At 37.5% G+C, this 17,341-nt stretch overlaps 1 protein-coding gene across 3 annotated transcripts in view; it reads left to right on the top strand.

Annotated features, from left to right (window-relative positions):
- The window catches only part of LOC132112755 (serine-rich coiled-coil domain-containing protein 2-like), a 31,775-nt gene extending 15,424 nt beyond the window's left edge, over window positions 1-16,351 (top strand). Inside the window, exons 5-12 of one of the 3 annotated variants that reach the window (XM_059520400.1) lie at window positions 2,168-2,273; window positions 3,091-3,259; window positions 3,422-3,487; window positions 3,865-3,963; window positions 5,123-5,233; window positions 8,116-8,197; window positions 9,292-9,331; window positions 14,968-15,167. In XM_059520400.1, coding sequence (XP_059376383.1) covers window positions 2,168-2,273; window positions 3,091-3,259; window positions 3,422-3,487; window positions 3,865-3,963; window positions 5,123-5,233; window positions 8,116-8,197; window positions 9,292-9,331; window positions 14,968-15,028 — 734 coding nt within the window. In that variant the 3' untranslated portion in view covers window positions 15,029-15,167. Of the gene's footprint in view, window positions 1-2,167; window positions 2,274-3,090; window positions 3,260-3,421; window positions 3,488-3,864; window positions 3,964-5,122; window positions 5,234-8,115; window positions 8,198-9,291; window positions 9,332-14,967 lie in introns of all 3 variants that reach the window. The other 2 variants (XM_059520401.1, XM_059520399.1) reach the window with 2 other exon arrangements.
- Window positions 16,352-17,341: the final 990 nt, after the last annotated feature.

Genomic DNA, 17,341 nt, shown 5'->3' with positions numbered 1-17,341 from the left:
GAATTTTTAAGTGCATAAATATTTAATTTAGTCTTTCAATTAATTTGAGCTCATAAAATGCATATATAATAATTATCAAGAATTATAAAAATTTCAAAAATGTCTAAAATAGTTTTAGACTACGTTTTGCAAGTTATGCTGAAGAACACTGCTTGACTTTGCATGTCCACTGCCAAATACAGTCAAAAAAGATTAAATTAGTTATTAATGTAACCTTATACACTACTGTTTTTACTTAAAAAGTTAATACTTTTATTCTGCAAGTACACATTAAATTGATCAAAAGTGAAAATAAATTGTAATATTACAAGAGATTTTGTTTTGCATAAGTCCTATTCTTTTCATGTTCTCTCTCTATTAATCGGAGAGTCACAGAAAACTGTCATTTAAATTACAGTTGAAAACTGTAAAAAATGTAAAATTTCACAGTATTGCTGTTTTTACTGTAATTTTTAATCAAATAAATGCAGTTTTGGTGAACTTAAGAGAACTTCTCTTAAAGAGATAGAAAATCTTACTAACACCAAACATTCGAACGGAAGTGTACATTGATATATATGTATATATGATATATATTGTACATACTGTCCTGTAATGGCACATGCTGTTGAACAAATGCAAGTGTATAACATTAAAAACAAACAATAGTGCCTGTGTAAGTAGCCTATCATGAATGAGTTGCTATTGAAGACAGCCCCTGCCAGGAATACTGCATACCGAATGTCAACTGAATCATCCAAGTGACTCTTAGTTTTGGAAGAGGATATCCTAGCGTGGCTTCCTGTTTTCTTCAATCTGAGAGTGTGATTTTTAGAGAATGTGCGAGTGAAGTCACGGGGTGGTTATGGTTTCTGCAGATTCCATTAGAGATGGCAAACAAAAGACTTCGTACATACACTTTACAAATGACATTTAAATGAATGAGTTCATGAATGACTCCTGTTTGGAAACAGTTCTTTCAGCTGTTTGCCTCATGTTAATCTTTTGAGCGTTTCTGTGTTTGTGTGGTGTCATGTTAACGTTCAGTGTTTTGGTCTGTTTTACACGGCAGTGTGTATGTGTGTGTTGTATTTATAGCCCCGGGCATCATGCCCTGCGGTCATGTGAGAGGGGTTGCAGAGCCAGAAAGAAGTAGAGGAGGGAATAGATGACTTCAGAGCCCCCTCCCCCTTGTCTCTCCCCTCCCTGTCTGTCTGTCTCCTTCCCTCCTTCATTCCTTCCATGGTCTATCCGTCCACTTGGCAGGCAGGAAGGCCTGCTGTTTTGACGCTAGTTCCTGTGACCAGAGGGGAGACCCTGCCCGAGGTGCTGTGCAGACTTCGGCTGAGAGCACCACCATCAGTTCCCCTTCTCTTCTGATGGCCCCACGGCTCAGGGATTAAAGCTGTGTGTCTCTGTATGCATCTGGTTCTGGTCAAATCTCCCAGGGAGTTCCCAGAACTCTCAAACTCATACACACACACACCCTCGTTCCAACAGGGCGGAAAAGTCATCGGATTTGCAGATGCTCGGGTGGCCTTTGAGGAAGTCGTAGGAAGTTTGACACAACTTTTTAAAAGTTTTCTGCATAGTTTTTTTTTTTTTTTTGGAGTTCTACACCACAAAACTTTGGAATTTTTAACTTGGGGGAATTTTTGTCCAGCTGTATTTCAACCTTTTCTTTTGGATGTGTCTGTCAAAACAGACCAGCTCTGCTTTTAGTTGTTAGCTTATTTGTATTCGTGTGGGTGAGTTTTGGATTGTTTTTCGAGTGTTTGAGGCTCTGGCAGTGAACCGGACTGCAAGGACAAGAGGAATGTAGCAGGTCTGTTTTGGAGCTTAGTTTTCTGTCTGTTCTACTTGCTGTCTTACTTTGTGCTAGAAGTGTATAGAAAGATTGAGAGAGTGCTTGTGTGTGTGAGACAGAGTGTGTTAGTGTTTGCCCTGATATCTCGCCTCAGGCGGTGTGAGTGCTTTGTATCGAAACTCTAAGAGCTCTGCATTTGCAAGGACACTGCACAACCTCCCAGAGAAAGATTATCTTCTTTTTCCAAAAAGAATGTCTGTTTCTGAGCGTTTCTTGGAGACTAACTGAATTGTGTGGTTTAAAGTAAATTGGGTTTTGAGCACTTGTTCAGTGCGGTTGTTTATTTGTCATTGACTGCTGTTGACCCCTCTGTGCATGCAGATGGGATGGCCCACTTTGAGCGCTCTGACAGGGGGGGCCGGCCGGCTCAATGGAGGAGGAGACAGCAGAGATGGACTGGAACGGATCATGCTCATAATGACAACAGGTGAATGCCTTGGAATACGTATATCCTTGTTAAACATGGTACTACAAATGTAGAACAGGAACTGATTGGATTCTAAAATACATACCGGAATCAAGATCAAGTGGTTGTTTTTATATATATTTTTTTATTTAAAATGTTTATACTTGTATATTTACTATACATTTTATTTTAGTGTAAGTGGCACATTTTATTTAGCATCCAGGACTAGAACTGTACATTTTATTATACAGTGTTTATATTAAATCTCTTTTAATTTCATTCACTCTGAGGCACATGCATAATATACATTTCTTTTCACCAAATAGTTAATGTAATTTAGTTGTAATGTAATGGTCTGGGGTCAGTAATATTTGTAAGATTTGTAAGTCTTTATGCTCACTTAAAGCTGCATTTATTTCAAAGTAAAAAAGTGTTATTATGAAATATAAATATTTAAAAGAGTGGTTGATTTATGTTTTCACTTTTAAGCTTTAGTTAGTGTTTAATGTTGCTGCTAGAGCATCCTTACTGAATCAGAGTATTAATTTAATTATAAAAATATATGTGAATACCTCAAACTTTTGAATGTCTGTGTGGATTGGGACATATAGAAACACAAACTGTTAAACAGCTAAAGTGATGCAACATAAGTCAGAATGACGTTATGAGAGACATTGTTAACACCTTAATTAAGGATACTTTTAATGCCAGATATATACAGGAATAATGTCTTCAGGTGATTTACAACTCCTTTAATTAAGATTTTTGTTTCTTTTTCTTGTTTTTTTTTTCTATAAACTATATTAAATTTGAACTCTTTCTCAATCTCTTTTTTTAGACTGGTCGGGTTTCATTACGATCCCTGTCGTGCAGGACATCGGCCCGTCCATCCCGCAGTCCAGCATGACAGTCACACGGTGGCCCTAGATGAACTCACTCTCAAGCACCTGGCTGAAGACTGCTCGTCTGTCAAATCACAGCTGCTCAAACTCAAGAGTATGCTGCAGGTGGGTATGCTGGAAGAGTCATGTTTGCACTTTCATATGCAAACCCAGCTGTTACCCTCTGAGCAGCTTAGTGGTAAAATAAAGAGAGAGAAAGAATAAAAGAACCTGAGAAGCTGTAAACATGAGTGTTTCATCTCCTAAATAAATTGTCATTTTGTATAGATGGATGATGGTGAGATTTCTCCAGAGAGTTTGGATTCCAGCGAAGATGACAGCAGAGCCCAGCAGGTCTGTAACGTCTCATAAACACCCACCTGAATAGAGCTGTTCAGCTTGTTGTCCTAAAACATTAGCACATTAAGAACAATAAAGGAATTTCTAATGTGTTTTATAAAAGTGGTTTTCAAATGCTAAATGCATACTTTTAAGAGACTTTCCCAGTTTGTTAAATTAAACATAACATAAACATAAACATAAATTGCAAACTGCTATTCTAAAAAGCCATTCCAGAGGGAACCCATGGTGAATTAGTCTTCCATTTTTGCCTAAAAATTTACGCCAACAGCTGCATGTTTTTTTTCCATTCTGTACACTTGTTGTTTGTGTATGACAGTTTCATATTTTTGTGTTTGATTTTATTATTTGTTTTTGTATTTGTGTGTCAGATGGAGGAACTGATGAAGGAGGTTGCACATCTCAGGGAAGAGCTGAAAAATAAAGATCAAATCATCACACGGCTCACTCATCAACAGCATCAACAATCTGTGAGCCATCGCCATTCCTGAAACATTCACACTCGCACTCATTTTGACCATTTTGTATTGATTTGAAAATACATAATACATGAGTGGCTAATCGGAGCCTGCAATGTCTGCTGGAAGATGCTAAAGTCATGCTAACTCCATGTCTGCATGAGTGTGATGAAATCAGGACGAGATGTTCTCAGAACAAACCCTCATCTCATATTGTTCATTAACTTCACCGTTCCAAGCCATAAAAACAGCGAATGGCATCAACATGTGCACTTTACCCTTTAATCCCAATTACTGTCACCATCAGTGAGCAATTATATCATTAGCGCTAGTAAACTTGCTCACCTCTTTTGCATTATGCTGATTGCAAAGCAAAGATGAAAGCAACTGAGATTTCTTTACACAAGAACAAGAGTATGTTATTAGTGTTGCTCAAGGCAAGCATCCGTAATATTTATACATTGGTTAGGGAATTTAAACTCTCCCTCACTTCACTTCTGCCATGAATGATATCTCAAATTGTGTGGCTTGTTAAGGAAAGGTGCTCTTACTAGCAATCTGATTTAAGTTTAATTTTAATTTATAAATTTTAATTAAATGGTTTTAAAAATGTTTATAGGTTCTAAGAAAATTTAGATTGCAAAACTACTCTGCATAAATATAAAAAATATACAAAAATTTAAATAATAATATATTAAAAAATTTATCATTATTAATAATAATTCATAAGGAATAGTTTTTTTTAATAGTTTGATGATTTTATGTTGGGTGTCAAAAATAAAACAATGATAAATGGTAATCTAATTTTGGTAATCTATAATTTTCTACTTTAGGAATCCATAATGAATAATTGATTAATCTTATAATAATAATAATTGTATTAATATTCATAATGCATTGTATTTATTGTAGTTTTGTAGTTTGTCATGTCTGTCAAAAATAAAACAATAATTAGACTCAGCTCTCAATATTGTCATATCTGAACATTATCTAACAAAAATTCTGTATCGAGATTCTGTATAGTCATAAAAACAATAATGGTCATTTTCTCTACTGGCAATGCCCTGCAAACTATTATTTTTGGGTGCAAGTTTTGAATGGTTTAGATCTTCAATCCACTCATTTACGTGTACAAATCTAATCATTATTGCGTTGATTCTTTTTCTTTCAGCCAGTGAGATGTCCGTGTCATCAGCAGAAGTCAGGGGTCAAAGGTGAGAGAAGAACTCATCATGATAAATCCACTCAGACGGTGTGGCGACCGCCCCATCATCACCTCGCTGTGAGTCATTTCTCTCTCTCTGGCTAGCAACGTGCATGTCAACATGATCGCATCATCAAGGCACCCAAAACTCTCCCAAAATGTCAGTGTAGAGTGTATCTGTGTGTGTCCTTAGTTGAGCTGTCTGCTTCGTTTTTATTTCCTGTTTCCCCCGTAAACCTCTCTAGGCTTTGTAGGTGGCTAGTTGTTTACTAGGAGCAGAAGCAAATGTGTTGTCAGGGCTGACAAATCAGGCAACACATTCCTTCTGTTCTTTTCCTCTCCTCCGTCCTTTCCTCCCTTGCGTTCGTTTTTCGTGGTGAAATAGCCCGATGCTCTCTTGGGACGCCCTGAGCCGAGGCTAGTTTGCCGAGGTGCCGATTTGGCCAATTTGCAGCTGCTAGGGGAAAACGGGCATCTACTACAGAGTGCAGAATGATTGTCATCTCCTATTTAAGTGAAGCTATGCTGCATCTACTCCGGTGGTTTAGCTTTCAGAGCCCCAGCCTGAGATGTTCACCATTGGACGTTTTCTTATCGAGGACCGGCACACAATCAGTAAAGCTAATGGTACACGGCGAAAGACTGGAGTCAGGAGAAAATAAAGGGAGGAGAGAGATGAGGGAAGTAACAAGCTATGGATGAGAATTTGGAAGTGGAAATGAGGAAGAGAAATAAACTGTTATAGGGGATTGGGGATAACAGGACTTGTTCATTTTGCACACGTTAGTGTTCAAAGATTCATTTTCTTTGCCTGTATGAATTTCCCCACGGTATGTGACTTTTAACCAACTTTTTTTCTGTGGGACATAAATGAAGTTGTTTAGAAGAATGTCCTGCTGCTCTTTCCATATAATGAGAGTGAATAAGGCTGTCAAACAAGATCATCCATCAGAATTGAAATTTTAGCCCGTTTCTCGCACTATGCTGTTATATTGTTTTTAAAAACTTGATTACACTTACGCTTTATGATGATTCTTTTGGGTGCTTAATAGTGCTTGGTACCCATTCACTTTCATTCCATGGAACATTGTTGCTCTGACATTCTGATAAACCTTTCTTCATTTACTCACCCTCATGTTGTGCCACAAGCATGTGACTCATTCATCTAAGAAGCGTAAATTAAGATATTTTATTGAAATATGAGAGGTGATGAAATTATTTGAGAATTTTCATTTTTTGGTGAACTGCCACAGGTTTTTCGATGGGATGTTAAAAATTAACCTTTGCACGAGTTCATTATAAAGCAAGATATCAATGATCAGTTATTAATTGTCACAGAACTGCAAACAATCTAAGGAAATGTATAGCATGTTAACATACTAAACTAATGTTTAATCTGTGGTTGCTGGCTTTATCATAACTCAAACACTCAAATATTTGTTCTACTTACTATGAGTGTGTCATGTTCCTCGATAGACTTCCTTTGTCATTGAAACAACAATCCTTTCAAGCGCTTATAGACCTCACTCTTTCCCTAATGCTAAACGAATGCCTTAAATTAGCAGGGGAAGACTGGGTTGATTGGACTCGTTCCAGTAAAGAATGTTGATTCAGGAAAACGTCCTACTTGTGTAAATGAATTATGTACCAGATATCATAGCATCTTTTGTTTACCCCAGTTGTGTCTTGTAAAACAGCTATACATATCGTTCTTGTCTACAAACTGCCATTATTAGAGAAATCTGCATATTGCATACTAATAATGTCTATAGAACATTGAGTGAGTACTCATGCAGAAAGGCTGCATTTATTTGATTAAAAAATACAGTAAAAACATTCCTGTGATGGCAAAGCTGTTTTTTCAGCAGCCTTTATTCCAGTGTCACATGATCCTTCAGAAATGTTTCTGATATTCTTGCTGATCAAGTAAAATAATTCTTATTTTTATCAATGTTGAAAACATCTGTGCTGCTTAATATTTTTGAGGAAACTGCTAAAAAATGTTTTTCAGGTTTTCTTGATGAGAAGTAAAACAAAGCAGCATTTATTTAAAATATAAATCTTTTGTACCATTATTGATGCCTTTGCTGTCACTTTTGATAAACGGGATGAATCTCTACTGAAAGAAGTGTTAATTGATTTCCCCAAAAAATCTATCAATCAATAATACACATAAAAATAAATAATAACAACAAATAAAATAATATTTAATATAACATAAAGTAAATTAATAAAAATAAAGAACTTACTGAACTTACTACCAATCTTTTGAATGTTATTGTATACAGTACATCAATTACTGTTGGCATTGGGCTTGTGCACTTGCTTCAAAAGATCCTTCATTTAGTCAGTTATGCAATTTAAGTCATGTATACTTGGACGAACATAAATTTGTAAAGATAAACAAGTCTAGTTTTCTGTTCATAATGAAAAGACTTGAGAGACTCAAAGCCATGCTCATTTTCTGGGCATCAGGTTTGTGCCTAAAAATAATTTGTTTTGCCGTTAACTCTCAACATTTTCCCAAAGGTGCTTCTAAATGGTATGCAATCAATTTTTCATGATATGGTTTGTTTGTTTACGAACATTATGGTTGAGCATGTCATAATATTAGAGGTAAAAGTACATATATCTGTACATATATCATATATCTCAGAAATTTCCCCAGTGCATGTGTAGTTTACACGCAAAAGGAAATGTTATCTGTGAGATTTATGTGTTAGCTAGGAATATTGCTTGCATGTATAGTACATTCTTGCATTCAAGCCTGGTTTTTTCACTGATGTTTTAGTCTGATGTTCAGACATCTAGAGTAGTTTGTTTTCTCAGAAGAAACGAGTGCCGTTTCTCTCTTGTGTGTTTTGTCTAGATTCACTGGGATTTGTCTCATTCCGCAGCTGTGTGGGTGTCTTGTGTGTGTGTGTGTGTGTGTGTGTTCACAGCTTTTCTGTGTGTTGCAGGCTGTACCCAGTCCTCTTCTCTCTCCCTGGCAGTGCCAGTACCAGACTGCACCTCGTGCCAGCATGCCTCAATGCCGACAAAGTGAGTCATTAACCCCTGTCCTCTGACCCCATTCCTTTGGCAAAATGTTCGGCTTTTTTCCGCTACCCACTCTGTCTCTTTCTCTGCTGTTCCCTTCTCTTTCAAAAGCTGTCTCCCTATATATGTTTATGAATATATGCACAATATAGTAATATGAGGCAGCTAGTCAGGGCTGTTTAAGTAGGATATTGGTTAAATGAGAGATGAGGAAGAGGAGATGTGGTGTGAGACCGATGAAGATCCCCAGCAGATCCCCGCTGGTCAGTTTTGAAGCATCTTTGTTCAGGTCTAGTTTGGCCACTGCACTGGTTGGATCACACCATCCGTGTGTTTGTGTGGATGGCTGTGCTGTGCCCTGTCTTCAGGTGTGTTTGTGCAGGGATTTTGGATGCACATTGCTGTGCACCAGTGCAGTCAGTCGAAGAGCCAGCATTTGTTGTCTGAACCAGCATGAACATTTGCAGCTGTAGTAGATTGTGAGATATGAGAGTAACAGGATTCACTTAAGAAAAAAGAGCATTTTTGTTTCTGCAGTTACATTTTTACATTTGCTTTGGCAAAATTAATTGTTATGAATATTTTTCTGAGTATAATTAATAATGGAAAAACAGGTAGCCCTGTCTCAAACTCATTCCATTAACTGAGCTTGAAGTTGGCATGGGTTGAAGCAATTAATACTTTAAAATAAATGACTCCTTTTCAGAATTTTAAGTCCATATTAAGTATTGTGCACACAGGAAATTATTCATTTGTACTGTCCTTAGTATGCTTTATTAAACTTTTTTTTTTAGTGGAGGATTCAGGTGTATATCATGAAAAATAAGTGAGGACACCAGTAATTTAGTTTAGTAAGAATAGAGCTGTGATCATCTGAGAGAATGTATGTTTTGCAATGTAAACATTGCTGTAGTTTAGATAGAGCAGATGTCAGTTCATCTTCCTTTCTTGTATTTTGTTTTTTTCTTGTCTTTCTTCTCTTCATGTTTTCCTCTGTCTTTTCCCTTTCTCTTTCCTCTTCCTATTTCCTGATTGGATGAACTTGTGTGCTTTGTGTTGTTTCTCCCCTCTGCCTATCCCATAATACCCCGGGACAGGGGTGGAGCATCTTGTACATTACTTCCGCGACACAGCGTGGTACAGTAACCTCTACTAAAAACTTCACCCTTTGCATGGTCACATTACATGAATGAACTATGCATGCTTTGAGTCTGATTTTTATTTTTGAAGCATGGATTACCCCCCCCCCCCACTTACATACAAAACAAAATACAGGCGGCATGAGACTTTTTTTCCTGACTCTTTTACCCCCGAAAACTATCCTAATCCGAAATCCACATTTTTCTGTTTATCTCTTCCTTCCTGGGCTGTGATTGCTGTGGTTTTGTCAGATCTGTCTTTGCTCTGATGGAGCTACAGTGTTTACTGGGGTGTTTTGAGAGACCCACTGTTTCTCTCAGCCTGCTTCCAGAGACTTTACAGGTGAACCAGGGTTTAAACATCTCAAACGTACACACAAGCAAAGAATTAGCCCATAGTGCAATTGTCCTTGTTCCTGTGATTGCACAGGGAGACGCTGAACCGTTCTAGAGGACAATTAAAATAAAATGATCCGATAACTCTTTTGGGATTCACATTATAACCTCCACTTCTACAGACCCAGGATATTAAAAACTCTTCTATTATCAAAATGGCCACATTTCATCAGCCAAATCTTAGTTAGATGAATGACTGAATTAAACCCAGACTTTATTACAGCTCTTTCTGTTGTAATATCCAGCAATCGTGATATGAAGTTATCTTGTGAAACATTTTGGAGGCAGTTAATTCTCCCTGCACTTTTTTTTTTAATCTGGATGCTTTTTTTTAGGGCTCAGCGATAGTTTTTTTTTTTTATCTCTAGGCCAAAACAGGCCAGAACTTCAGATTTTCATGGACCCCACCACACAAAAAAAAACACAAACAAAAAAAAAAATATTGTTGTTCATTTCAATTAGTAGAGTTTTCTTGCTTTTTTGGAATCTCTTCTGGAATTTATGTAACTATGTAAAAGCTATGAATTCTAGGGGTGCACCAAAATTTCGGCCACCGAAAATTTTCGGCCAAAATGGCATTATCGGTTTCGGGCCGAAATAAAAAAAAACAGCCGAAAACGTAAACCGAAAATGAATGTCACCCGCCCCTCCCATCCGTGAGCAAGCGCTTAGGTTTCACTCACAGTCGAGCTGTTATCACGCGTCTGCCTATCAAAGATTAAGCATGTCAAAGGGCTGTCACAATCAAAAAAAGCTTGTCACAAAAGCTGCACAATCGATCGGACCAACCAACACAAGTTTCGAAAACGAAAACAGGGAATCGATTTTAACGGCCTTCTCTCGGAGCGCGTCCAGCTCGCCACTATACGCTCGCAGCGAACGCGCGTCACACAGCAACTGCAGGTTCTGACACACACACACACACACACACACACACACACACACACACACTCACACTCACACTCACACACACACACACACACACACACACACACACACAGAGAGCCTATTAGTGCATAATATCAATGTAGCCTTCAGTAATGTTTTTCATTGATGTTATGGCAGTCCACATTGCTGACTTGTGCGCGTCTCAAGCGCCCTCTTTACGTTCGCCCTAATGCCTGTTTAGTTGTCGGTGGATTTGCCTATATTTGGCGTTGAAAAACGGATCAACGCCAAATATAGGCAATTTACTGACGATTCAATGAACACTTTGCCTATGTCTCAAAAATCGAACAGGATTTTTTTTTCACAAAAGTGACAGCCCTATAGGAGAGGATACCAAAGTTGCAATATGTAACATTTGTTCTGCAAAAATCTCCAAAATTGTGGATTTTTTTGCACAATTTTTAAAAAACTATTTTATTTGATGGAACATAAAACTTGAAGAATAATTATCATTTATATTTATTGTAAAAAATATTTTATGTTTTGTTATGTAACTGTTAATAAAAGTTTGATTATTATATTGTGATTTTTCAATTCAGATCCATTAAATCCAAGCAATATATATATACGTTTTTAAAAGAAGCCATTTTCGGCTTCAGTTTCGGTTGTCGGCCAAGCGCATCCTAAATTTTCGGTTTCGGCGCAGAATTTTCATTTCGGTGCATCACTAATGAATTCACATTATTTTCTATACGGTTCTAAAATAGTGCCACAAAGTGCAAAGCATTTTTGATTCGATTGTCTTGCAAGCAATCTGCAAGTCATTGTTAAAATTTTGCCACATCCTCATCCCTAGTGGTGTTATTGCCACTTTTCCTTTCAGACGTATTTATCAGCAGAATTTAACAATGTTCGATAAATCACACAAAGCCATCAGAACACAACATATCTAATCCGTTAATATAAGTATAGTGACAACTCTGCATTGGTCTGCTCAGCCATCCTTAATATTGAGCCCTGCTCTATAAAGAATCAATCTATAACCTGGCCCTCATTCTTTTGGAAACATGTCAGATACTTTAGGTACTTATACAGAAACTCCATTTAAAGGTTTAGGTTTGGAATCAGTCCACAATGGCAGAGAAGCATGAAATCTGTTTGACGTCGTTGTTTTTCATTTTACTGTCTTGTGGTTGTTGTTTGGTGCCGCATGATTCCTTTGTTTTTATGATGTGAATATTGTGTTATGAAACAGATATTTTCAACTCTAAATCCTAATTAGATGAGCCTTGTTTGAAGCCAATATAAACACACCTGTCATGAATTCTGTATTAAAGTTGCTATGTTGCTTGGCAACCCCAAAACTGCCTAGAGTCAGTATAATGAACTATGTTTCTTGGCACAAGAACTGTTTATCGTGTGCAAATTGTTTATTGAACTTTGTTGTCATTTATCATAATGCGGTTGCTGTCATTTTATAAAAGCAATAAGGCTGTAGGGCTGTTCATTACAGTAACTTTACCACAGTTAAGGGTGTTTTTTGGTACTCATCTTTGCATTATGCTTAAGAGCATAACCATAGTAAATCACTGTAAAAGTGTCCTTGAGTGTCTTATTGCTTTTATGAAAGTGCAGGAACGGTGTTAGAACAGCAAGCTAAGATGATAACAGTACAACACTCTTCAATAAATATTTTGCATACTACTGTATAAACAATTTATCTGCCAAGTAATATAGTTCATATTTTTATGGGAATGTCATGCTCTGGAACTGGGGGTTTCATCAATAAAGCAAGGCATTCAAATTAATTGAATGAGGAAAATCATTTCTTGGTTTAAACAGCTCATTAATATCTGTTTTAATCATTTCATTCATTTACTGATTCTGATAGCATTATTAAAGGAGTTATCAGTCAAAGTTATATGATTCTTTCTTTAACACAGAGGAGGTGCACTTCACATGTGTTCTCATTTTTAAGCCCCATTCACATTGACAGTGATTTGGAATGACCAAAGGGACCGGAAGTTGACCACTGAGAGGTTTCACGTTTATGCAAAAAAAAAAAAAGCCATGGAAATGAAATTTCAGAAATCTGAATTTTGAGTGATAATCCATGTGAACGGGACTTTAAGTCCTCACAGAGTTTAAAAAAAGGTTACAGTCTCTGAGACTTGTCATTTCTCACTGAGAGACACTGATGGCCAGAAATGAATGCATTATGGATGTTATCTGCAAGTGTCTGTACATGTCTTTCCACCCCAGAGACTTTGTGACGTCACGTAGAGGATGTGACCGTCAGTACACCCCATGCTGTTATATTCGCTGACAACTCTCTGGTGCATACACTCTCGCTCATGCTTTTACTCCCTTGTACCTACACTGTTCTTCAGCTATTGTTTTATGCGCTCTCTAGTGGTTTTTTAAATCGTAAAGCTTTACGTCTCTCTCATTCTGGCTTTTTTCTTAGCCCTGTGTGGTCGGCATGTGATAAAACTGTTTTGTGATGGTATCTGGAGATAATACACACCTTACAAATAGTCTCCATCTGAATAGAAACGTGGCAGGCTGTATGAAACCAGAGTTAGCCAGTAGGGGGTGCTGTGGTTGCAGGACAGTAGTGCTCTTTAGCAGCCCATGAGAGACAAAGAGAGTTAAGGAAACAAGGACTTGTGCCTCTGTCATGGTGCAGTTGTCTTTACTGAAACTCACCTGAGTATGTGCTCATCCACCCAAAACCATTCTATTACAGTAACATTTTGTTCATAGCTCAACAGCCTGCTGACCACACGCATCTCAACACATGTTCACAGAGCAGAAGAAAACAGTTGCCAGAGCTGTTTTACAATGCTAAAAAACAGACTTGTGCAAAGTTCAGGATTAAAGAATCTGCTTTTAATTAAAGAATTTCAGTTTATGCGTGTGAATGTGAATTCAATTGGCCACACCCCACAGGAAGCTGAATCTGAATTACAAATGGAGAAATTTACTGAATTATGAGTGCAACTGGTTCCAGAAGTAAAAATATATTTTTAACACTAACATTTTAATGATAAACCTTTTAAAACAGATCTGCTTTGGTTGTTAATGGATGATTTATGCTTTTGTAGAATCCATCAGCCTCCATTATTTAAACTTGTTTTTTAAATAATGTGTTTAACAGCAAAATTCTGGGTGGAAAACTATATTACGCAAAGAAATATCCACCAGTCAGAAAATTACTACAAGCAAATCATTCCAAAATACCTCTTAGTATTCATCCAATCAAATGAAGTACACCCTACAATCAAACTACTTAAATATTTGTGTATATTTAGTTTTTTTTTAATATAATTAACATATTTAAATTAATAGTTTTCTATTTCACATCTATTTTTAATGATTCACCTTTGTAAGAGGTTGGTTTGGTTCATGGCTAATTACTCTTTAACAGATTTGTTTTTTTAATTGCTGTGAAAAAAAAAAAAAGCTTCCAGAACCAAGTTGGTGTGTACTGTTGAACTCTTAAGAGGAATTAAAAAAGAAGTGCACTCTGGGAAATTAAGTGGGTTTTTTGTGCACCCTGGTGACATCTGTGACATCTCTATGATAACACTTTAGTTTAGGGACCAATTCTCACTGTTAGCTAGTTGCTTATTCGCATGAATTTTACTAGCATATTAGCTTTTTATTAGTAATTATGAAGACCATATTTTAGGTCCCGTAATCCTACCCCATGCCCAAATCTTAATAACTACTAACTATTACTAAGGAGAAAATTAAGTGGTTATTGAGGCAGAAGCCATCGTTATTTGTTAGTTAATAGTAAGAATTGGTCCCCAAACTAAAGTGTGACCAAAATGACTGTTTAATGAATTTATTTTGATTTCAGTTTGTTTTAATTCTACTTTTATGAAACTGAAATTCATCCTTTTTCAAGCTTTCATCATCTAATCATTCTTTCGACATCTCATTTTATATTCGGGGTTGAATTGGAATTAAAAAAAGCCTTCTCAATTAATTTCTGAATTGTGCGAAACCCTGGTTCAAGCACAAGCAACTGGTTTGATTTTGAAGGAGATAACCACACTCTGTAATTGTTTACTTACATTATAATTAAACAATTGTTTACACTATTTAAAGTGACGATTTAATTTCTTAGACTCACAGCCAAATTTTAAGACCGAATTTGACTACCCATTGCTGTGTTCAGTTACTGTCAGTTAAATTCCTTTTCTAGGCTCTTATAAGGTGTTCTATGAACGGGACAATTTGAGTCACACAGATATCAGTCCCATACACTTACTATGAGATTGTAGCCCCTGATCGCAGATCTCCATCTAGAGAAATAATGTTCTGTTTTGTCTTCTGCAGCCTCAAATACTTCAGCCCATCAGTCACATCCCCAAAGAGCCCCTCATCCAGGGAAAACTAGCAAGAACAGTCCCCACCGGGGGCCACAATGATGCCTGGACCAAAGAGGAATGGCCTCCTACGTCCTGTCCTCCAGCCCCCTGCACCGATCCAATTCTTCCTCCTGATAAAGACCCTCACGTGGAGTTGAAATCTTTGCCTGACCCAGAAGAGCTGAGCCGGTTGCTTAGCACCCACCTTCACATACAAGACAACAATGAGAATGACTCACCAGAGGCTGGAGAACAGATTGTGAGACTGACCCCTGAAAGCCATCAAAGCAAACTCCTGCAAACCCCTCACCCCTCATCCTCTTTCAGCCCGCGCGTCCTGCAGCCTCCACATCTACACAGACGGGTAAAACTCCCTGCTCTGTCTATAGGGGGTGGTAGTGGTCCAAACCCAAAACCCAATCTTCCTCCACCTCCGTCCAGAGGTTTGCCATGCTTCAGTGCAGGGAACCACGTCATTAATCGCGGCCGGCTATCCCAACCTTGGCCAGCAGTAGTCAGGAGTGAGACTGACCCACAATGCATTGCTTCGATGCCGCTCGGTGTCTCCACACGACTTGCAAAGCCAAAGACTTACTGAGCGTTAGCTGCAGCCATAGACACTGATAAGGCTACCTCTCTGAACGCATGATCACACATGCGGCTTGCACTAGATGGTGGTGTTAGTGGCTAGACAACGTTTCAAGCTAAACAAAGCAGCTAAGCTATCTCATCTAACTATGCAACAAAAAGTAGTCACAATCAGGACATTTGTCCCACTAAACCACTCTATCACTTCGAACTAAAAGTCATTGATCATAATTCCTTAACCACTAAGAAACCTTTACCATTCACAATTACATCATCCATACAAATTGAGCTTCTAATGGACTGATAAACTGAACGAAAGATTGAAATTCAATCTGAATGAGAAGGCAAAAGTAGAGAAAATGAGCAATGGAAAGCACTAAAGAAGTTTTTTACTGATACACAAAAAACGCCTAAGACGTGAGTGTTGTGCCATAGACTTCCTGTGGAGATTATTCAAGACCCTCAGTTTGTGGCTATTTCCTCAAGCGGTGTGCCCTCAGGATGCCAACTCATTTAGTGGGCGAATCTGACGTTTACATCACCAACCTCCTGAGGTTTAACTGCGAAAACACATATTATTGTCTACGCAGCCTCACGGATATTGTCTTAAAGAGAGTCATGTGACCCAAGTCTGCTCTCCAGTTTCCACAGGAAAACTTCTCAGTCTGATGTGATTTGATCTGTTTGTGTATTACTTTATGCATCATTTCACCTCCTTGTCTGAATTCACCACATAAACACGAAGAAAACAGTGCAAGCTAAAATATCAGTTTCAGTGTTCTCATTCCTATGTCCTGTTTTTCAGAGCAACAAAGTCTCCTTGACCTGTAGACACATGTTTTGGCAGGAGGGCGCACACGGCACTGTCAGTGCTTGCTTTATTTTCACCTTGGCTTCAGTCATAATCAGCAGATTTTCATTTTAATTAAGCTTATGCCACATGTATTAACAAGGTTATTTTTCTTGATTATGGATTATGGCATGCTCAAAGCTTTTTCACCCCCCATTAGTTCCATACTAAATTGTTACAAGACTTTTAAATTATTTATACATTATAAAGATGTTTACAGTTAAAATGCCTTTATAAAGCCTGTTCCAGTACTGCAGGAAATTTTGAGGCAGAAATACTCTTGCAGTGGAACTTTAAATGTAATTTTTTTTAATTTGTGAAAAAGATTTTTGTCTTGATGATGCACTAACTTATTTTTGGCTCTGCAAGCAATGATACTTTAAAAGAAAAAAAAAATGTCGTAAAGTTTGATTTGATAAGGTTGCTTTTGTCTACAGTAGGTGTTTTCTAAGGAAGATGGTTTCCGGTTTGGTTTCCTTAGGAAAGGTCAGATTACATAAATGTGTCTCAGAAGATTGATAAGTTTTTGTGCTTTTGGCATGCCTTCATACATAATGCTCACAGTAATACACAAATATACAAGAAGATCCACTGCATGGAAGCACATGGATACAATGATTTTTAAATATGCAAGAACCCACCATTTGTGTGTTTATGTGCAATATATGTATCAGAGTGTATGTACGTATCAATTTATATACCCTTAACCTTCAATGTGGATGTTAATTCTAAAGCAAAAGTGATTTACTTCCATTTTCCCACCATACGTGGGGCATTGGGTATTGAAACATGCTCTCACATGGGGCACATACTTCTAGACGCACCCTAAGCAGAGATAGGCAGCCATGTCTAAAACCAACTAAAGTAAATCAATAGAAGGATATTTGTGTGTTTGTTTCTCTCT

This window comes from Carassius carassius, chromosome 32 (assembly GCF_963082965.1).
Source record: "Carassius carassius chromosome 32, fCarCar2.1, whole genome shotgun sequence".
Taxonomy (NCBI): Eukaryota; Metazoa; Chordata; class Actinopteri; order Cypriniformes; family Cyprinidae; genus Carassius; species Carassius carassius.
This window is presented reverse-complemented; position numbering and strand designations above follow the sequence as displayed.